This window comes from Gorilla gorilla, chromosome 10 (assembly GCF_029281585.2).
Source record: "Gorilla gorilla gorilla isolate KB3781 chromosome 10, NHGRI_mGorGor1-v2.1_pri, whole genome shotgun sequence".
NCBI classification, from domain to species: Eukaryota; Metazoa; Chordata; class Mammalia; order Primates; family Hominidae; genus Gorilla; species Gorilla gorilla.
This window is the reverse complement of record NC_073234.2, coordinates 138,204,356-138,226,296: the sequence shown is the minus strand read 5'-3', so window position 1 is coordinate 138,226,296 and position 21,941 is coordinate 138,204,356. Positions and strand designations below refer to the sequence as shown.

Genomic DNA, 21,941 nt, shown 5'->3' with positions numbered 1-21,941 from the left:
TCAATTTAGGATGACAGGCGTGGTGGCTCATGCCTGTAATCCCAACGCTTTGGGAGGCTAGAGGTAGGAGGATCTCTTGAGCCCAGCAGTTCCAGACCAGACTGGGCAACATAGTGGAACCTCATCCATACAAAAAATTTAAAAATTAGGCATGTGTGATGGCATGTGCCTGTGGTCCCACCTACTCGGGAGGCTGAGGTGGGAGGATCACTTGAGCCTCAGAGTTTGAGGCTGCAGTGAGCTGTGATTGTACCACTGCACTCCAGCCTGGGTAAAGAAATCTGCTTAGTATATGATAAAAATATTTCACAAAATCGATTTATTATAATATTAGCTAACAAATTCCATGTATTTTACTTAGTAATACATAGTAGAGTGCACGGGTAAAAAGTGATTAATCAAAAAGAAAAGAGACTAACGTATCCTTTAAGCTTTGTTCTTTCCTTTGACCTCCCATAGCATTTTATGCATAGCATTTGTATAGTAGTAAATTCTGCGGGCCTGTGAGCTTCTGAGCATATCGCAGGGCACCTGGCATACAAATGCTGGTCCAAGGACTGTTTGAATGCAACTGTAAAGCTACAAATATGTGATATCTTTAGCAGCGTTAACGGGTTATCACTACTTGCAGATGCAGCAATCCTAGAAATGGTGAAAATAGTGACCTCTAGTGGCAGAATGCCACACTTTCCCCCCCATCTTTAATCACAAGAGATTAAAATTAAGAATTCCATTTCACTTAAAACTTCTTAGGCCGGGCATGGTGGCTCGCACCTGTAATCCCAGCATTTTGAGAGGCCGAGGCAAGAGGATCGCTTGATCCCAGGAGCTAGAGACCAGCCTGGGCAACACAGTGAGACCCCTTCTCTGCAAAAAAATTAAAAATTTAGCCAGGCTACTAGGAAGGCCAAGGCAGGAGGATTCCTTGAGTCCAGGAGTTTGAGGCTGCGGTGAGCCTCAATTTTTTTTCCCATTAATTTACAGACAAACTGCATTCCATTCCCTGCCATATTCCTTACCTACCCCCAGTATCTCAGAGTTTCCACTGGTGAAGGCCTACTTCTCCATTCCCAACTGAGAATGACTGACATAGAGAGCTTGTTGACATCCCTTCCAGCCAAGATGATTCTACTGGGCTTTCTTCTCAGTGGTGTGTGTTAGGAAAGTCATTGATTTAGAGGTAAAGTTCCGAAGAGAAAATCTTATGAACACTTTTTGGTCTACTGATACCTACCCTCAGTCCCCCTTTTACTAGGGGTACGCATTCATTAAAAAAACCCTACTCTGAGCACCCATACAACCATTCTGTTTTTTGCTTTCAGTAAATTACACGATATATTCAACAATTTATTATAAAACAGCCTTTGTGTGAGATGATTTTGCCCAAATGCAGGCTAATGCGAGTGTTCTGTGCATGTTTAAGGCAGGCTAGGCTGAGCTATGCTGGTGGGTAGGTTGGCTTCATTAAATGCATTTTTGACTTGAGAGGGGTTTATCAGAATGTAACCCTGTAAGTCAAGGAGCATCTATGTTATGTTTTTAGTGAGAAGCAGAGTCACACGCTTAAGCTGGAAGGGAGAATAGCTCATTTTACAGAAGAGGAAATAGTGACTGGGAACGGGATGGCAGCATTAACACTCGCTGCTTGGTCCACCATCGATCCCACAAACGGTGTTAAAAACAAACAAAAAGGCCTGGCGTGATGGCTCATGCCTGTAATCCCAGCACTTTGCGAGGCAGAGGTGGGCGGATTATCTGAGGCCAGAGTTCGAGATCAGCCTGGCCAACATGGTGAAACCCCGTCTCTACTAAAAATATAAAAATTAGCCAGGCATGGTGGCACGTGCCTGTAATCCCAGCTACTTGGGAGGCTGAGGCAGGAGAATTGCTTGAACCTGGGAGGCAGAGGTTGCAGTGAGCCGAGATCATGCCACTGCATTCCAGCCTGGGCGACAGAGTGAGACTCTGTCTCAGAAAAAAATAAAAATAAAAATAAAAAAGCCGGGCTCACGCCTGCCATCTCAGCACTTTGGAAGGCCAAGGCCCGTAGATCACTTAAGGTTAGGAGTTCAAGAAGACCAGCCTGACCAATGTGGTGAAACCCCGTCTCTACTAAATATACAAAATTTAGCCGGGCGTGGTGGCTCATACCAGTAACCCCAGCTAAGGAGGCTGAGGCAGGAGAATCGCTTGGGCCCGGGAGGCAGAAGTTGCAGTCAGCCGAGATTGCACCACTGCACTCCAGCCTGGGCGACAGAGCAAGACCCTGTCTCAAAAAAGACCCTGTCTCAAAAAAAAAAAAAAAAACATTTTGGGAGAGGTATAATTCCTTCAGCCTGTCATCATTGCAAGTCTAGGTTACAAATACATTCGATCTTCTGTTTTACCAGTAAAAAGCAATTCATCGTGCAGGCAACTTTTCTCTTGCTTGAGGCGAATGATCTCTTCTCGTTGCTCATTATTTTCTGTCGTCTTTTCATTGAGGTCCTCTTCACAACAGAAGAAAAAGAAAGTCCTCAAATAAATACTCGTTTCCAGTCCTCATATACACACTATGCCTAACTCTCACGTCCTCAGCGGCCCCTTCCAGTCCTGATGGATCTATAGACAAAATCTGTTTCACAGCCAACATCTCCACACCTGGCAAGGACCCTGGTTGGAGGCTTTGCTTGCTCTCATCTGACTGACCTCCCTGCACCAGCCTTGCCTCTCCTGTGACAGCCCAGTGTACACAGAGCAGTCTTTTAAAAATCAAAATCTGCCCAGCGCAGTGGCTCACGCCTATAATCCCAGCACTTTGGGAGGCCAAGGCGGACAAACCACTTGAGGCCAGGAGTTCGAGACCAGCCTGGCCAACATGGTGAAACCCCGTCTCTACTAAATATACAAAAATTAGCTGGGTGTGGTGGCACACACCTGCAATCCCAGCTACTCAGGAGCCTGAGGCAGGAAAATCGCTTGAATCCAGGTGGCGGAGGTTGCAGTGAGCTGAGATCACGCCACTGCACTCAACCTGGACAACAGAGTGAGACTCCATCTCAAAAAAAAAAAAGTAAAGTAAAATAAAAATAAAGGCCAAGTGCAGTGGCTCACACCTGTAATCCCAACACTTTGGGAGGCTGAGGCGGGTGGATCACCTGAGGTCAGGAGTTCGAAACCAGCCTGGCCAACCTGGTAAAACCCCGTCTCTACTAAAAATACAAAAATTAGCTGGGCGTGGTGGTGGGCGACTGTAATCCCAGCTACTCAGAAGGCTGAGGCAGGAGAATTGCTTGAGAGGCAGGCGGAGGTTGCAGTGAGCTGAGATCACGCCATTGCACTCCAGCCTGGGCGACAAGAGTGAAATTCTGTCTCAAAAATAAATAAATAAATAAAAATAAAAATAAAAATCTGCTCGTGTCATTTCTCAGTGAAAAGCCTTGCTACTGCACTGAGGGTGAAATCCAAATTCATTACCGCAAACTGCAGAGCCCAGCATGACCTGACCACCTGCCCATCTCCCCACCGCCATTCCCTCCTTTCCTTCTGTTCCTTGAATATGTCTGTGGTATAAGAAGAAATAGATGTGGTTTTTGTCCTCTGTTCCTGGAACAGAGCTCCTAAAACTTGTGGAATTTCCTAAGTGACAGAAACATCTTTTGTCATTCATGAAGAGTCAATTGATTACACCAGACTACATGCTAACGAGGTGACTCAGGGTGGAGCTCCTACGTGGCCTCAGGATGCAGACAGCCACCAGAAACACCAAGTGAAGACAGGGCTGGAACCTGCAGTCCCACTTGTGGACCTCCAGGAAGGGGAGGGAGGGCTGGAGATTGAGCTCTATAAAAATTCCTCTTCTTCTTTTTTTTTTTTTGAGGCAGGATCTTGCTCTGTTGCCCAGGCTGAAGTGTAGTGGCACAATCTTGGCTCACTGCAACCTCTACCTCCTGGGATCAAGAAATCCTTCCACTTTGCCTCTCGAGTAGCTGGGACTACAGGATCACACCACCATGCCTGGCTAATTTTTTGTAGAGACAGGGTTCTGCCATGTTATCCAGGCTGGTCTTCTTGAAGTCCTGGCCTCAAGCAATCTGCCTGCTTTGGCCTCCCAAAGTGCTAGGATTACAGATGTGAGCCATCATGCCCAGCCACTATTTTTCTTTTCTAAAAAAAAAAGTTTTAAGCTGGGTGTGGTGGCTCATGCCTGTAATCCCAGCACTCTTGGGAGGCTGAGGCAGGTGGATCACGAGCTCAGGAGTTTGAGACCAGCCTGACCAACATGATGAAACCCTGTCTCTACTAAAAATACAAAAATTAGCCGGGCGTGGTGGCACCCACCTGTAATCCCAGCTACTCAGGAGGCTGAGGCAGGAGAATTGCTTGAACCCAGGAGGTGGAGGTTGCAGTGAGCTGAGATCACGCCATTGCACTCCAGCCTGGGCAGCAGAGCAAGACTCTATCTCAAAAAAAAAAAGTTTTAATATTGAATTTATAAAATGTTTTTAATATATAAATATTGACAGAACAGACTTCTTTCTACTTGAATATTTTACCTCGGTGTATATAAACATTCAATAAATACCAAATACCTAGAGTGTAGCCCTTGTGCTATGCTATTAACAGTACACTGAAAAAGAGAAGCAGAGTCTGTTCCTGCTGTCAAGGGGATGATAATACGATTATGGTTTTAGCTGAAGCTACAAATGGAGATAAGTCCTATGGCTAACCATAGGTCAAGGCATCATAAGGATAACATTTTTGAATGCTGAATCTTTTAAGTTAAATCAGCAAAGATCGGCTGGGTGTGTTGGCTCACGCCTGTAGATCTCAGCACTTTGGGAGGCCAAGGCAGAGGGATTCACCTGAGGTCGGGAGTTCCAGACTAGTCTGGCCAACATGGCAAAACTCTGTCTCTACTAAACATCCAAAAATGAGCCAGGCATGGTGGTAGGTGCCTGTAATCCCAGCTACTCGGGAAGCTGAGACAAGAGAATAGCTTGAACCCAGGAGGTGGAGGCAGTGGTGAACCAAGATTGCACCACCGCACTCCAGCCTGGGTGACAGAGTGAGATTCTGTCGAAAATAAATAAATCGGCAAAAATAAAAATTCCTAATTTCAGAATCAGAAGTTTCTGCCCTCACCATGGGAAGAAATGCCCAGGCTAGCCTGCTAGCAAGACGATGAAACGTGTGAGCCAAAACTGCCCAGATGGGAAGCTCAGTGAGGCCCAACCACAGTCAGCCGACTTCCATTTGCCTCTAGACATGTGGGTTTAATAACTGCTGCGACTGTCTGCCACAAAGCATGTATCAGCAATAGCTAATGGTACAGCCACCTCGACTAAGGCAGGATTACTTTAAAATATGATACATTCTGCAGTTTTCCCCAACTCTGTTATATATCTTATAAGACACAAATTGCAGCATAATCCTATATAAATGAAATGGATATTTCACGTTAGGGTCTAAGGCCAGGAATTGATCTACTCTCAAGCATAAGATTAAGTGAACCCAAATGAAGAAATATATTCCCAAGATAATACATTTGTATCTTAAATGTAGGTCTCTTCCTTACCTTTTAGTTTGTTGACTTCAATCTTAAGTGCCTTCAATTTCTGCTTATAATCTTGCTTTTCTTTCACAATACAAGTCTCCGCCATCTTGGCGTCACGTAGGGCATGCTCTAGCAATTTAAATTTACCCGAACAATCTGCAATGTGATTAACTGCCTCAATAATATCTTTGTCCTAAAAACCAAATTTGAAAACGGTTATCCTAGATTCTTAAATTCCAATTAACCAAGAAGAAAAGATAACACTTACTAAGATCTTATTGTGTGCCAGATTCCATTCTAAGCATTTTTCGCATATGAATTCATTTAATCTTTACAGTAACTCTATGAGGGTGGTACTATTGTTCTTGCCAAGTGACAGATGAGTCAACAGAAAGGCTGCGTTCCTTGCCCATGGTTACACAGCTAGTTAGTGGTGGAGCCACCATTTGAACCCAGCTGGCTGCCTCAGACAATATGTACTGAACCACTACCTCTTACTCTCTCTCAAAAAGTTAGAGCCAGACCATTCCATTACCTAAGAAACTATAATAGCAACAAGAGGGTGGGTGGCCCCTGGATGGGAAAATTGTCCTCTGGATTATACAGGTAAGTCTAATGGCCCACCATTCCCTCCCATTTTCCAGCTTGTTAACATGACAGACTCCACAACAACACCATTCCAAATCTCCCAAATTAGAATCTCTTAATTGTTGAGGCAGTTTTAGTTACCAAAAAAGGTATCTGCTTCTTGAAAAGCAACTCAAACAACACCTAAAAGTATAAAAATAAGTAAAAGTTCTATCCCTCCCCCACTCACCTGGAATAACTGTTATTAAGAGGTTTTGCCCCTACTGAAGTCTAAACTTTTCTGCTACAGCATCATAAATGCACTCCTGAAAAATCACATTGTCTGCACATCTCACACTAGGACTTATAGAATAATAGGGTTGGGGCAGGCCATGCAAAAACCCATGGAACTTTGCGACCAGGTCAGTAGCAAAAAATAACCATTCTAATAAGTACAGGAACACAGTTCCATTAACACCAGGACACCCATGACAGTCAATCCCTTTCAGCCTTAAACCTGGGATTCCTACTTGCTCCTTTGATAAGGATTTCCTGGAGGGCATCTGCTTCTAATGGAAACCATTTTCATCAAATAAAATCTCTAAGACTAGGAAAACACAGCCTTTTTTTTTTTTTTTTTTTTTCCCAGAAGAAGTCTCGCTCTGTCACCAGGCTGGAGTGCAGTGGCGCAATCTCGGCTTACTGCAACCTCTGCCTCCTGGGTTCAAGCAATTCTCCTGCCTCAGCCTCCCGAGTAGCTGGGACTACAGGCATGTGCCATCATGCCCAGCTAATTTTTGTATTTTTTAAAATAGATGAGGTTTCACCATGTTAGCCAGGATGGTCTCAATCTCTTGGCTTTGTGATCCGCCTGGCTCAGCCTCCCAAAGTGCGGGGATTACAGGTGTGAGCCACCATGCCCGACCTTCTTCTTTTTTTTTTGAGACGGAGTCTTGCTCTGTCGCCCAAGCTGGAGTGCAGTGGTGCAATCTCAGCTCACTGCAACCTCCACCTCCCGGCTTCCGGGGATCCTCCCACCCCAGCCTCCAGAGTAGCTGGGATTACAGGCGTGTGCCACCATGCCCGGCTAATTTTTTTGTATTTTTAGTAAAGACAGGGGTTTCACCATGTTGGCTAGGCTAGTCTCGAACTCCTGACCTCAAGCGATCCACCCGCCTCAGCTTCCCAAAGTGCTGGGATTACAGGCATGAGCCACGGCACCCGGCCTCCAGGAGCACAGCCTTCCTAACGCACCCACTGTTTTAATGGTGGAGAAATGCCTTGGCAGCACCTTCAGACATACCTACAGCTTTGCCAGAGTTTGCTATGATGGAAACCAGAGAGGTTGTTGAAGCCACTAAACTGTCTGCTACTTGACTAAAGACATGACTGTAGATTTTAATATTTTCTCTTTAATTTAATTTAATTTAATTTTTTTTTGAGACGGAGTCTCGCTGTCGCCCAGGCTGGAGTGCAGTGGCGCGATTTCGGCTCACTGCAGGCTCCGCCTCCCAGGTTCATACCATTCTCCTGCCTCAGCCTCCCGAGTAGCTGGGACTACAGGCGCCCGCCACCTCGCCCGGGTAATTTTTTGTATTTTTAGTAGAGACGGGGTTTCACCGTGTTGGCCAGGATGGTCTCGATCTCCTGACCTCGTGATCCGCCCGCCTCGGCCTCCCAAAGTGCTGGGATTACAGGCGTGAGCCACCGTGCCCGGCCTTTCTCTTTAATTTTAAGAGCATTGCCCCAATCACTTGAAAAGAATGTGCTGAGAAAAATCACATATTTATTAGCGTGAGCATTTCATTATACCAACATTGTTCCCTTAAATACCAATTGTCCATGACACGTGTAACAGCAGGAGAGTGTGTATCGTTGTATATTGCATGTTAGTGACTACATCAACTGCTTGATTGCAAATGGTTTTTCCCTCCATTAAAAAAACCTCTCGGCCGGGCGCAGTGGCTCACGCCTGTAATCCTAGCACTTTGGGAGGCCGAGGCGGGCGGATCACGAGGTCAGGAGATCGAGACCACTCCTGGCTAACACGGTGAAACCCCATCTCTACTAAAAATACAAAAAAATTAGCCGGGCGTGGTGGCAGGCGCCTGTAGTCCCAGCTACTCAGGAGGCTGAGGCAGGAGAATGGCGTGAACCCGGGAGGCGGAGCTTGCAGCGAGCCGAGATGGAGCCACTGCACTCCAGCCTGGGCCACAGAGCGAGACTCCGTCTCAAAAACAAAACAAAACAAAACAAAAAAAACCTCTCAAGCAATCTAATGGCCCATAACTCTATGAGACCTAATAATGGATTCCCGGGGAGAAAACAAGTTAATTCGGACCTGCCAGCCCACAGAATGGGCCTTGGAGACAGAAGACCAGAAGCAGAGTCCTGCCTCCTTTCTTCATGCCTTGGGAACATCATTTTAAAGTTGTTTCCCTCATTTCTAAATGGGCGTTTTAAAAAACAAGAGCAACGTTGGTAGCTTCACATTTCTGGGATCCTAGGGACTTAGGTAAGATAATGAATATGGATATAACTACCAAGCACTCTGGCAAATGGAGGAATTCTTATTTTTGATTACCTTTAGCTTTATCATTGTCGTGAGAGCTTGTTCTCGAGCTTGTAGCTGTCCTACCTGAGCAGAAAGTTCCACTAACGTGTTGCTGAGAGTTTCATTTCTAGCCTACAAGAAAACAACACAGATGATACTGCTTGAGTCCTTTTAAAGCTTTCACTACTCTTGCTAGCCACAATCTGCGCTTACTTCTCTATTTTGTTTTTTCCTTGTTTAACTCGTTAGTAACAAAAAAGAGTTGGTAATGGAGTGGGCTAATAAAGCCCACATTGTTTTAGTAATGAAGTGGGCTAAGAAAGCAGTCATCAAAAAGGAATACAAATATATATTTCTCTATTAATTCTACCATCCTCTCAGTACTTGTATTTGCCCTACTGAATTATGTTGGTGATGCTTGTAAACATGTCTATTTCCTAATATCTTTTATGTGTAATTTTAGGTTGGGAAGAGGCAAGAAAATGAATGAATGAGAACTGTATTAGTAAGAGATTTCCTTTGTTGAAATAAAGTAGCATTAGTGAATTCTGTGAATTTAAAAAATATTCTTTGTCAAAAGAACTTCATACTGGGGTATTCCTACTCAACAATTATTTGAAAAAAACACATAGTGCTATATCTGATATAATTATTGTATATACAATCTATTTACTAGTTGAGAAAAATAACCATCAGGCTTTTTATTTTTTGAGACTGAGTCTCACTCTGTCGCCCAGGCTAGAGTGCAGTGGTGGGATGACCTCGGCTCACTGCAACCTTGCCTCCTGGGTTCAAGTGATTCTCCTGCCTCAGCCTCCGGAGTAGCTGGGATTACAGGCACACGACACCACGCCTGGCTAATTTTTGTATTTTTAGTAGAAACAGGGTTTTGCCATGTTGGCCGGGCTGGTCTCGAACTCTTGACTTTGGGTAATCTGCCCACCTTGACCTCCCAAAGTGCTGGGATTACAGGCGCAAGCCACTGCGCCTGGCCTTTTGTTTTTGTTTTTGTTTTAAAGAGATAGGACCTCACTCTGTCGCCCAGGCTGGAGTGCAGTGGTGCACTCATAGCTCACAGTAACCTTGAACTCCTGGGCTCAAGCAGTCCTCCCACCTCAGTGTCCCGAGTAACTGGGACTACAGGTTCTCACCATTATGCCCAGTTAATTTTTATTTTTGTATTTTTTGTAGAGAGGGTCTCGCTATGTTGCCCAGGCTGGTCTTGAACTCCTGGCCTTAAGCGATCCTCCCACCTTGGCCTCCCAAAGTGCTAAGATTATAGGCGTCAGCCACTGCACCCAGCCTAATTATTATTATTATTATTATTTTTGAGACGGAGTCTCGCTCTGTTGCCAGGCTGGAGTGCAGTGGCATGGTCTTGGCTCACTGCAACCTCTGCCTCCTGGGTTCAAGTGATTCTCCTGCCTCAGACTCCCAAGTAGCTGGGATTACAGGCACGTGCCACCATGCCCAGATGATTTTTGTATTTTTAGTAGAGATGGGGTTTCACCACGTTGGTCAGGCTGGTCTCGAACTCCTGACCTCGTGAGACACCCGCCTCGGCCTCCCAAAGTACTGGGATTACAGGCATGAGCCACCGCGCCTGGCCTCCCAGCCTAATTAGACTTTTAAAAAGATATCTTTAGGAGGAAATTTAAATGTATGTTACTAAGCGAAAAAAGGCAATCTGAAAAGGCTATATACTGTAGGATTCCAAGCATATGACATTGTGGAAAAGGCAAAACTATGGAGGCGGTAAAAAGATTCGTGTGACCAGGGGTGAAGGGGAGGAAGGGATGAAAGGTAGATCACAGAGGATTTTTAGGACAGTGAAACTATTCTGTACATACTGTAATATAGTAGAGGATATGTGTCATTACACATCTGTCAAAACCCCATAGAATGTAAACACAAAGAGTGACCCCTAATGTTAACTGTAATCTTTAGGTGACAATGAGGTATCCATGAAGATTCACCAATTATAAGAAATGCACCACCCCGGTGTGGAGGTCGATCGTGGGGAAGGCTGGGTGTGTGGATACAGAGTGTGTATGAGAACTCTCTCTACTTTCTGCTCAATTTTGCTGTGAACCTAAAAATGCTCTAAATAAATAAAGTGTATTAGTTAAAAAAGATCTCTTCCACTTTTTCATGCAACATAATCAGTAGGTATTCTAGAATAGTTTTTACTTATTTTATAGCTAGAAACTATCTAGAATAGTATTATTTTAAAAACCATAAAATAAAAATCTATACTATTATGAATTAAGACTCATTATATTACCAAGACGTATATGAAATATCACTAAGAAATAAAAGAATGGGGCCAGGCGCGGTGGCTCATGCCTGTAATCCCAGCACTTTGGGAGGCCGAGGCGGGCAGATCACGAGGTCAGGAGATCGAAACCATCCTGGCTAACACGGTGAAACCCCGCCTCTACTAAAATACAAAAAATTAGACGGGCGTGGTGGTGGGCGCCTGTAGTCCCAGCTACTAGGGAGGCTGAGGCAGGAGAATAGTATGAACCCGGGAGGCGGAGCTTGCAGTGAGCCGAGGTGGCGCCACTGCACTCCAGCCTGGGCGACAGAACGAGACTCCGTCTCAGGAAAAAAAAAAAAAAAAAAAGAATGAAGCATATAACAAATAAACAAGCTGGCTTTCTGCACCTCTTATAAGCATGAACTCAAAAAATATCTGATGACCAGTTAGAAGAGAAAACCAAAAAAATCCATCTTTTTTTTTGACAAGGAGTCTCGCTCTTTCCCCCAAGCTGGAGTGCAGTGGTACGATCTCGGCTCACTGCAACCTCTGCCTCTCAGGTTCAATTGACTCTCCTACCTCAGCCTCCTGAGTAGTTGGGACTACAGGCGCCCACCACCACACCTGGTTAATTTTTGAATTTTTAGTAGAGACGGGGTTTCACCATGTTGGCCAGGCTGATCTCAGACTCTGGACCTCAAGTCACCGCCCACCTCGGCCTCCCAAAGTGCTGGGATTATAGGTGTGAGCCACCATGCCGGGCTCAAAAAACCAGTCTTACAGTTTTTATTCCCAATATGCCACTAACATTATGAGATAAGACACAATAATTGGCTGGGCACAGTGGCTCACACCTGTAATCCCAGCACTTTGGGAGGCTGAGGCGGGCGGATCACCTGAGGTCGGGCATTGGAGACCAGCCCTGACCAACATGGAGAAACTCCGTCTCTACTAAAAATACAAAATTAGCTGGGCATAGTGGTGCATGCTTGTAATCCCAGCTACTCGGGGGAGTGAGGCAAGAGAATTGTTTGAACCCAGGAGGCAGAGGTTATGGTGAGCCGAGATCGTGCCATTGCACTTCAGCCTGGGCAACAAGAGTGAAACTCCACCTCAAAAAAAAAAAAAAAACAAAAACAAAAACACAATAATTTAGAAAACATCATTGAGGCTACCAAAACTTGATTATACCCTCTCATCTTTGAGGAAAGCTTTCTAAAATAACTCATTGTTGATTAAGTGGTAGATGCTACTAAACCAAATGGCCTAACGGTTAAAAAGCGTTGTACTGAAGCTCAGTCTCTAAGACAGGATAATGCCGTGCAGCTAACCAAAACTGTAGGAGAAACACAAAACTACAAGGGGTGGATGAGTGTAGATACCTTCATACACACACGTATGCATTTTTGCATTGGTTGCTTGTTGTTATTGTTGTTTTTTATTGAGATGAGGTCTCACTATGTTGCCCAAGCTGGACTTGGACTCCTGGGCCCAAGCGATGTTTCTGCCTCAGCCTCCCCAGAAGCTGGGACTACAGGCGTACACCACTGTGCTTGGCTTACATATGCTTTTTTTTTTTTTTTGTCACCCAGGCTGGGGTGTAGTGGCACAATCACAGTTTACTGTAGCCTTGACCTCCTGGGCTCAAGTGATCCTCCTGCCTCAGCCTCCCAAGTAGCTGGGACACAGCAGTGCACCCCCACACCCAGCTCATTTTTGTATTTCTTCTTTTTATAGAGACAGGCATTTGCCATGTTGCCAAGCCTGGTTGCGAATTCCTGGGCTCAAGCAATCCTCCCACCTCAGCCTCCCAAACAAAGAGCTGGGATAACAGGCATGAGCCACCGAGCCACTGTGCCCAGCCTCACATGCATTTTTAATGAAACATTTAAATCTAATTTTTCTTTTTTCTTTTTTTTTTTGAGACAGAGTTTCGCTCTTGTTGCCCAGGCTGGAGTGCAATGGCGCGATCTTGGCTCACCACAACCTCCACCTCCCGGGTTCAAACGATTCTCCTGCCTCAGCCTCCTGAGTAGCTGGGACTACAGGCATGTGCCACCACGCCCAGCTAATTTTGTATTTTTAGTAGAGATGGGGTTTCTCCACGTTGGCCAGGCTGGTCTCAAACTCCTGACCTCAGGTGATCCGCCTGCCTCGGCCTCCCAAAGTGTTGGCATTACAGGAGTGAGCCACCGTGCCCGGCCAAATCTAATTTTTCAATAACTGAAACACAAAGGGAATTTGGACTAGTGAAGCTTATCAAAAACTAATCCCAACCTCAAGGTCTTCAGAGAGAAGAGAAGAATGCGTTGCCTTTTGAGCCATTTCCTGAAGCTGTAGTTGGGTCTTTTGGAGAGCTGTTTGGCATTCCATTTGATTGGATTCAAGAGTTTTTACCTTCTTGGTGAGTGACCTGATTATTTCAGTTCTTTTATGTAGTTCACCTGAGGGGAAGTTCATCAATAATTTGTAGTCACACCTTCAGCTTAAAAGGCATTATTTTCAAAATGGGTGGTTAAAAAGTAAAAATGTGGTAGAGAATTTTTAAAAAGACAATCTTCTTTTAAAACCTTTTATTATGAAATGCACAATATCACACCTAATCAAGAAACAGAACTGTGAGCAACTGGAAGCCTCTGGAGGTCACTTCCTGAACATAAGCACTCCAGTTTCCGCGTTCCCAACCATGACCCTGATCTTAGAGTAATCACTTCCTCGCTTTCCATTACAGTTTTACCAGTGACCACATGCCTCAAAATTATAGCTTAATTTGAACCATATAAAAATGGAATCATATTCTGACAATTCTTCTGTTTGCTTTTTTTGCTTAAGATGATGATTCTGAGATTCACTCAGTTGTGTGTAACTTGTGTTTGTGCACTAACATTGCTAGGTAATATTCCACTGAATGATTACACCAAAGCTTATTTCTATTTTCTATTTTATTTTATTTTATTTTATTTTATTTTTGAGACAGAGTCTTGCTCTGTTGTCCAGGCTGGAGTGCAGTGGTGTGATCTCGGCTCACTGCAAGCTCCGCCTCCTGGGTTCACGCCATTCTCCTGCCTCAGCCTCCCGAGTAGCTGGGACTACAGGTGCCTGCCACCATGCCTGGCTAATTTTTTTGTATTTTTAGTAGAGACGGGGTTTCACCGTGTTAGCCAGGATGGTCTTGATATCCTGACCTCGTGATCAGCCCACCTTGGCCTCCCATAGTGCTGGGATTACAGGCGTGAGCCACCATGCCCGGCCTTCTTTTTTTTTTTTTTTTTTCGTTGAGACGGAGCCTCCCTCTGTTGCCCAGGCTGGAGGGCAATGGCATGATCTCGGCTTACTGCGACCTCCACCTCCCGGGTTCAAGCGATTCTTCTGCCTCAGCCTCCCAAGTAGCTGGGATTACGGGCGAGCACCACCATGTCTGGCTAATTTTTTGTATTTTTAGTAGAGATGGGGTTTCACCATATTGGCCAGGATGGTCTTAATCTCCTGACCCCATGATTCATCCTCCTCAGCCTCCCAAAGTGCTGGGATTACAGGCGTGAGCCACCGTACCTGGCCTACCAAAGCTTATTTCTAATATTGATGGTCATTTAGGTTATTTCCACTTTGCAGCTATGATAAACAATGCTGCTCTGAATATTCTTTTACATGCATCTTTTTTTTTTTTTTTTTTTTTTTGAGACAGAGTCTCGCTCTGTAGCCCAGGCTGGAGTGCAGTGGTGTGATCTCAGCTCACTGCAACCTCCACCTCCCAAGTTCAAGCAATTCTTCTGCCTTAGCCTCCCAAGTAGCTGGGATTACAGGCATGAGCCAGCACGCCCTGCTAATTTTTGTATTTTTAGTAGAGACAGGGTTTCACCATGTTGGCCAGGTTGGTCTCGAACCCTTGACCTCAGGTGATTTGCCTGTCTCGGCCTCCCAAAGTGCTAGGATTACAGATGTGAGCCACAGCGCCAGGCCTTTTTACATGCATCTGGGTGCATATTTTCAAGAGTTTCTTGAGAGCCTTGCTTCTCAAAATGTGGTCCCTGGACCAGCAGCGGCAGTGGCATCACCTAGGATGCCTGTTAGAAATGCAGACCCTTGGGCCCCAGACCTATTGTATCAGAATCTAAATTTTAACAAGACCCTTAGGTGATTCATGTGTCTATTAAAGGGTGAGAATATTCCTAGAAGTGGCTTTGCTGGGCTGTAGGATATGCACACCTTCCGCTTCACTAGATGCTGCCAAATGATTTTGCACACTAGCAGTGACAACTGACTCCCACCAGCAGCGTCTCAGCTTTCCCTTGGTGCCATACTTTACCAACACCTGATAATTTCTGCCAGGCTGGTAAAGGTAAAATAGTATCTCAATATGGTTTTCATTTGCATTTCCCTAACTACTAATGAGAATAGGAAACTTTTAATATATTTATTGGCCATTCAGTTTTCCTCTTTCCATGAGGTGCCTATTCAAATCTTTCTCATTTTAAAATCAAATACTGATGGCTACATATAATGTGGGTTATATATGTTATATGTGTTATCTTTGTTCTTTAACATGTCTATATAAGAGCTATAAGATGTTATACTGCATTTAATGAGCAACCATTTTAAACACTGTGTGTATATACGTGTGTGGGTGTGGTCAGAGTAAAATCAGATGGTCATCAAAGAAATGAAAAAATCATATTTGGGTTTTTTGTTTCTTTCTTTGTTTTGGCAGAGTCTCGCTCTGTTGCCCAGGATGGAGTGCAGTGGCACAATCTTGGCTCACTGCAACCTCCACCTCCCAGGTTCAAGCAATTCTCCTGCCTCAGCCTCCTGAGTAGCTGGGACTACAGGCGCCCACCACCACGCCCCGCTAATTTTTGTATTTCTAGTAGAGACAAGGTAACACCATGTTGGCTGGGCTGGTATCGAACTCCTGACCTCAAGTGATCCGCCTGCCTCAGCCTCCCAAAGTGCTGGGATTACAGGCATGAGCCACCGCGCCCCATCAAAAATGACAGATTTGGATTGTCACATTTACAGAACCCTTTGAGTAATGTTAAGTAAAAAAACGTTATCTTTCTATTATACAGATCTAGTGTTTTCTCCTCTAATGCATTCTACTAACAATCTAGAGTCAATGGAACATTCAGATTTAAGGCAGCACTAAAGGAATGACAGAATTAAAATATGATATCAAATAAACTTTTTGCAACCATTTTTGAGACAGCTACAATTTTTTTTTTTTTTTTTTTGAGACAGGGTCTTGTTCTGTCCCCCAGGCTGGAGTGCAGTGGCGCAATCTTGGCTCACTGCAACCTCTGCCTCCTGGGTTCAAGCGATTCTCGTGCCTCTGCCTCCCGAGTAGCTGAGATTACAGGTGTGCACCACCATGCCCAGTTAACTTTTTGTATTTTTAGTAGAAATGGGGTTTCACCATGTTGGCCAGGCTGGTCTCAAGTTCCAGAGCTCAAGTGATCTGCCAAAGTGCTGGGATTACAGGTGTGAGCCACTGTGCCTGGCCGGACAGCTATAACTTTAAAAGATGACCATTTTAGGAACTTAAGATCAAGTTCAATACCAAAAGCCTAAAATCTTTCAGTTTAGTTTAAGAGAAATGGCTAGTCATATGGCATCTTTATTCATACTCTTGCTCAAAACTTCAACTTCACCACTGGCGCTCACCCCATGTTAACTGGAGCTCTATCCAGCCCCCTTTCTATACTGAAATACTTTGCTTGTCCTACTTTATTTGTGTGTGTCTGTCCCATTGTGGCTGTTCATAAAGTCCTCCTGTCTCCAATGAGCCTAAACTTGAGGACAACAGGGATTGCAGTCTTTACTTCCTCTCTATCTTCCCTATGAGCCCATCAATGTGTTAGCACACAGAAGTGCAAAACTGTTGTCACTGAATGTATTTCTGACCTTCTAATTTGCTGCAACGTTCTTCCAGTGTCAACACTTTCTGCCGATCCTCCTCCCATGAAAGAAGCTGTTGCTGGTGCACTGCAACCATGTCATTGAGCTCTTTATCTCGATCTTTTAATTCTCCAATGAGCAATTGCAGCTCCTTCCGTTGTTTCTCAATAGTGGAAATCTCAACTTCTGACCCGATGTTCTAAACATAGAAAGCAGTTTCACATCAAAATAGAATGAAATCAATAACAAATCAGCCAAAGTCCATTTTCCAAATAAGTATATCTTCTTCTGCTGCCAATTCTAAGTAGTTCAATTAAGTTTTAATAACATGGCAGCAAAAGATTATGTATACTTAAAACATGTTCAAGTTAAAATCTACCAGGCACTCTGCCTCTCTACAATTTTCTGTCATGCCATACATACCATGCCTAAAAAGTGGGACTGTTTCTAAAACTCACTGGGTAAACAAATAAACCTATTTCTGCACTTTTTCTCCCCCTTTGCCAACAACCCTTTTCTCTGCCAGTCAATAACATTATCCCCCACCTTGCCCCAGCAATTTGAGTAACCAAGTACAGGTAAACATGAAATAGTGGCCAGGCGTGGTGGCTCACGCCTGTAATCCCAGCATTTTGGGAGGTCAAGGTGGGCTGATCACCTGAGGTCAGGAGTTCGAGACCAGCCTGGCCAACATGGCAAAACCCCATCTCTACTAAATATACAAAAATTAGCTCAGTGTGGTGGCATGCGCCTGTAATCCCAGCTACTCAAGAGGCTGAGGCAGGAGAATTGCTTGAACCCTGGAGGCAGAGGTTGCAGTGAGCCGAGATCGTGCCATTGCACTCTAGCCTGGGCAACAAGAGCAAAACTCTATCTCAAAAAAAACAAAACAAAATCACGAAATAGTTACTGTTTAAATGTAAATGATCCTTACTAAAGAATGGGAATTTTAGTCTATAAAAAGAAAATTAAGTCTTCCAGTGTTCAATATTCATGACAACTACAACATCTAAGGCATCTATACATACTCAATCTATTAAGGGCAATTTAATATTGTAACTGATCCAAATACAACATACATCATTAAAAAATAAATTATGTAAGGAAATGTTTCACATGTACCCAAAGACAATAGTACGATAAACTCCCATATACTCTGTGCCTGGGTTCTACCATTATTGAGATTTCACTGCGGCTGCTTCAATGTCCTTTTCTTTTCATTATTGGTTAAAAAATACCATTTCACCCTTACATACTTCAGAATGCATCTCTAAAAATGAACATTTCCTATATAACCATGATGCCATTTTTATATCTAACAATATTATCTATTAATACAATAATTTCTTTGAAGTATACAGCATTTTAAAATCTAACAAGTTGGCCTGACCAAATTGTGATCCCAGAATTAGCCACTTAGTGGCTACATAACCTTGGGCAAGTTACTTAACTTCTCTAAGCATTAGTTTCCTCACCTGTAAAACGATAGCAACTGCATTTTAACATCTTGGAGTGGTGAAGATTAAACAAGACAAACTCTGTAAAGTACTGAGCACAAAGCCTGGCCCGTTGTAATCACTCAACAAACATCAGCTCTCATTAACACTGTAAAACCATATTTCAAATCATGGTGCTGTCCCTGCCTATGAAATAAACAACTAAAAGTGTTACTTTAATAGAGTTCCACCTTAAAGACAGTAATTAAAGGTTCAACAGAGGCCCTTTGTACCTCCTTACTGCTTTTTGAAAAGTAAGATTTGTAAATAAACAAGAATAATGAGGTTGGGCTCAGTGGCTCACGCCTGTAATCCCAGCACTTTGGGAGGCCGAGGTGGGCAGATCACCTGAGGTCAGGAGTTCGAGACCAGCCTGGCCAACATGGCGAAACCCTGTCTCTACTAAAAACACAAAAATTAGCTCGGCATGGTGGTGGGCGCCTGTAGTCCCAGCTATTCGGGAGGCTGAGGCGGGAGGATCGCTTGAACTCGGGAAGCAGAGGCTGCAGTAAGCCGACATTGCGTCACTGTACTCCAGCCCTGGGGACAGAGCCAGACCCTGTCTCAAAAATAAATAAATAAGAATGATGAATAAATTACAGTTACTAGTCTTAACAAGGAAAATGGAATTTGGAGTCAAGGGATTTCAAGTCCCAAGGCTTGAATTCCAGTGTTGGGTTAGCCCTTCATTCATGCATTCAACGAATAATTATTGAGCGCCAGTGGCTGGGCCACAGACCTCCAGGCAAGGAGCACATATTCCACTCCAGGAAAACAGGCAGTAAGCCGAGTACACAAAGGCAGGTCGTCTTACACTGATGGACGCGAACCTTGGGCAAGCCCACTTCCAGACTTTTTGGTACAGTGGAGTTGTGAGAGCTCCTTCCTCTACTCGCCAGGTTGTGTAAATTAAGGACACCCTGAGAGGTAAATGGGAAAGCAGCTCCCCAGACGCCAATCGTCCTCCTTAAACAGTAAGCACCGGGTACGCGCTACTCTGTGGCCCGGGCTGAATAACAAGGTGTTATTGGGTTAAGGAAACGGTCGTGACGCCGTTTTCCTCTAGTGTATTGTTTCACTTTTTTTTTTTTTTTTTGAGACGGAGTCTCGCTCTGTCGCCCAGGCTGGAGTGCAGTGGCGCGATCTCGGCTCACTGCAAGCTCTGCCTCCCGGGTTCACGCCATTCTCCTGCCTCAGCCTCCCGAGTAGCTGGGATTACAGGCGCCCGCCGCCACGCCCGGCTAATTTTTTTTTTTTTTTTATTTTTAGTAGAGACGGGGTTTCACGGTGTTAGCCAGGATGGTCTCGATCTTCTGACCTCGTGATCCGCCCGCTTCCGCCTCCCAAAGCGCTGGGATTACAGGCGTGAGCCACCGCGCCCGTCCTGTTTCACATTTTAAGTAGAAACCGTTCTTGAGAAGCAATATATTTCGACCAATGTGCACCGTTCCCACGGCGCCCCGCCGCGCCCGGAACCGCTGCTTACCTGGCGCCCGGCAAGGAAGGCTGCCGGAGGGTTCATAGGTGTTTCCTCCGCCCCCGGAGAAGCCCGGTGTGGACGGCGTCACCTCAGAAACGCCATCGGCGCGCCTGCCCCGAGCGGCGGGGGCGAGCCCGGAGCCCCGGGGCCCCGCGCCCTCGGCCGACCCCCGCCCCGTACCCCAACCGCCTGCCTGGCGCCCAAGCGGCGTGCGCCCGCCGGGGCTCGGGGCTCCCCGCCAGGGTTTCCGGGCCGCAGCCCCGCTGCGCTGGTGGGCACTGTTCTTCTGCCTCGGAAACTGGGGGCTCCCAAGTGGCTCAGGCTGCGTATGGACGCTTTTTGCCCACGCCCGAGGCTCCGGCGCTGGAAGGCCTGAAAGAACCGGCTGTTCACCGCTACCCAGGGAATGAAGAAGTCAAAAAAGGCTGCTGCGCCGCCCCCAGCACTCTGGTTTATGACATTTGAGTTGCTTACTTCCCTATCTTCCATCTTCCCCCTAATACAAAAAAAAAAAAAACAAAAAAACATCAACCACCACTACCACCAAAACCCAAAACCAAATAGCCAATAAATACAAAAAGGTGGTCTACTTCCCTGATCATTACAGAAATGCAAAAAAATAAAAATAAATAAATCAACAAAGCAAATTCTGGGTGGGTATTTGCTAAAAACAGTCTAGCAGTAGATGACTGCAGTAAGTTGGTGGTGATGAGATGTAAAGGAATGTGGGTTAAATGTCAATTTTTGAAGTGAGGAGTGTTTTAATTCACGTTTCTTAGGTTTCACCATTGTTAAGACTTGATATTTTTCTATAAAGTCCTCGAGTGCCATTGTTCACCAGGCAACCATGTGTGACACTCAAGTAAAAATACGTGTACAGGCTGGGTGCGGTGGTTCACACCTGTAATCCCAGCACTTTGGGAGGCTGAGGTGGGAGGATAGCTTGAGCTCAGGAGTTTGAGACCAGCCTGGACAACATAGGGAGACCCCCCATCTCTATAAAAAATTTAAAATTTAGCTGGGTATGGTGGCATGTGCCTGTGGTCTCAGCCACTCCGGAAGCTGAAGTGGGAGGATCACTTGAGGCTGGGAGGTCAAGGCTGCAGTGAGCTGTGATCACGCCACTGCGTTCCAGCCTGGGCAACAGAACGAGACCCTGTCTCAAAAATGAATAAAATTGTGTGTATCTAGAATAGTAAGAAATTAGGCTCATTTTGATTATGGTTCATAAATAGTAACTGAGTATGGTAAGAGGATTATGATGGCAAGGTACAAATTAAAAATCTCAAGTTTTTACCTTCGCTCCCCACAGGTTTTCATTAAAACAACAAAAAAAATTAGAGAGAATACATAACTTTAAAAATATGAGAGGTGAAAGCTACAAGAATTACACTGCATCTGATTTTATACTCACACAGTCTAATCCAAGCTGAAGTTCTGAATGAACTTTTCCCAGTCTCCCTATTTGATTTCCTAGGTAAAGGAATTTAGTAAATAATGAGAACAGGGAACTAAAAGGTAAAATTCATCTTTAAAACAGTAATTTATCAACTTTTAAACTAACAGTAAGAAAGCTACCACAGACTGGCTTTTATGTAGTAACAAAAAGGTTAAAATCACTTACTGTCAGCATCTGTTTTTAAAAAATGAAATACTTACCAAACTATATGCAAAAAGTATTTGCATTAAAAGTTGCCAGCTTAATCATGGAAAATCTCTTATAAGGCTGCTTAAAGGTTCGTGTTTTTTACTAAAAATGGTAGACTGTGAGAATGTGTAAAGTCAATTTTTGAACTATTAGTACTTTTTTTTTTTTTCTGGAGACCAGGTTTTACTGTTGCCCAGGCTGGAGTGCAGTGTCGTGATCTCAGTTCACTGCAGCCTCAACCTCCCAGGCTCAAGTGATCCTCCCAACTCAGCCTCCCAAGTAGCTGGGACTGCAGGCGCATGCCACCATGCCTGGCTAATTTTTGTATTTTTTATAGGGACAGGGTCTTGCCATGTTGCCCAGGCTAGTCTTGAACTCCTGGACTCAAGTGATCCTCCCACCTCGGCTGGGATTATAGCCATGCATCAAAGCAGCTTGGCCCTATTAGTACATTTTAATCAGAGATTAGACTATGTTGCATTTTAAATTTCAGTTTAAAAAAATGATT

At 44.7% G+C, this 21,941-nt stretch overlaps 1 protein-coding gene across 10 annotated transcripts in view; it reads right to left on the bottom strand.

The window, feature by feature from the left end:
- Window positions 1-21,748, bottom strand: part of CCDC62 (coiled-coil domain containing 62) — a 54,654-nt gene extending 32,906 nt beyond the window's left edge. For 2 of the 10 annotated variants that reach the window (XM_031000910.3, XM_055358260.2), the window contains exons 1-7: window positions 21,200-21,710; window positions 19,792-20,281; window positions 16,816-17,008; window positions 13,195-13,361; window positions 8,688-8,789; window positions 5,558-5,729; window positions 2,388-2,489 (exon numbers count right to left, since the gene is read on the bottom strand). In XM_031000910.3, the coding sequence (XP_030856770.2) occupies window positions 2,388-2,489; window positions 5,558-5,729; window positions 8,688-8,789; window positions 13,195-13,361; window positions 16,816-17,008; window positions 19,792-19,827 (772 nt within the window). In that variant the 5' untranslated portion in view covers window positions 19,828-20,281; window positions 21,200-21,710. Of the gene's footprint in view, window positions 1-2,387; window positions 2,490-5,557; window positions 5,730-8,687; window positions 8,790-13,194; window positions 13,362-16,815; window positions 17,009-19,791; window positions 20,301-21,199 lie in introns of those variants that run through there. The other 8 variants (XM_063694437.1, XM_063694435.1, XM_055358258.2 and 5 more) reach the window with 8 other exon arrangements.
- Between the last annotated feature and the right edge of the window lie 193 nt (window positions 21,749-21,941).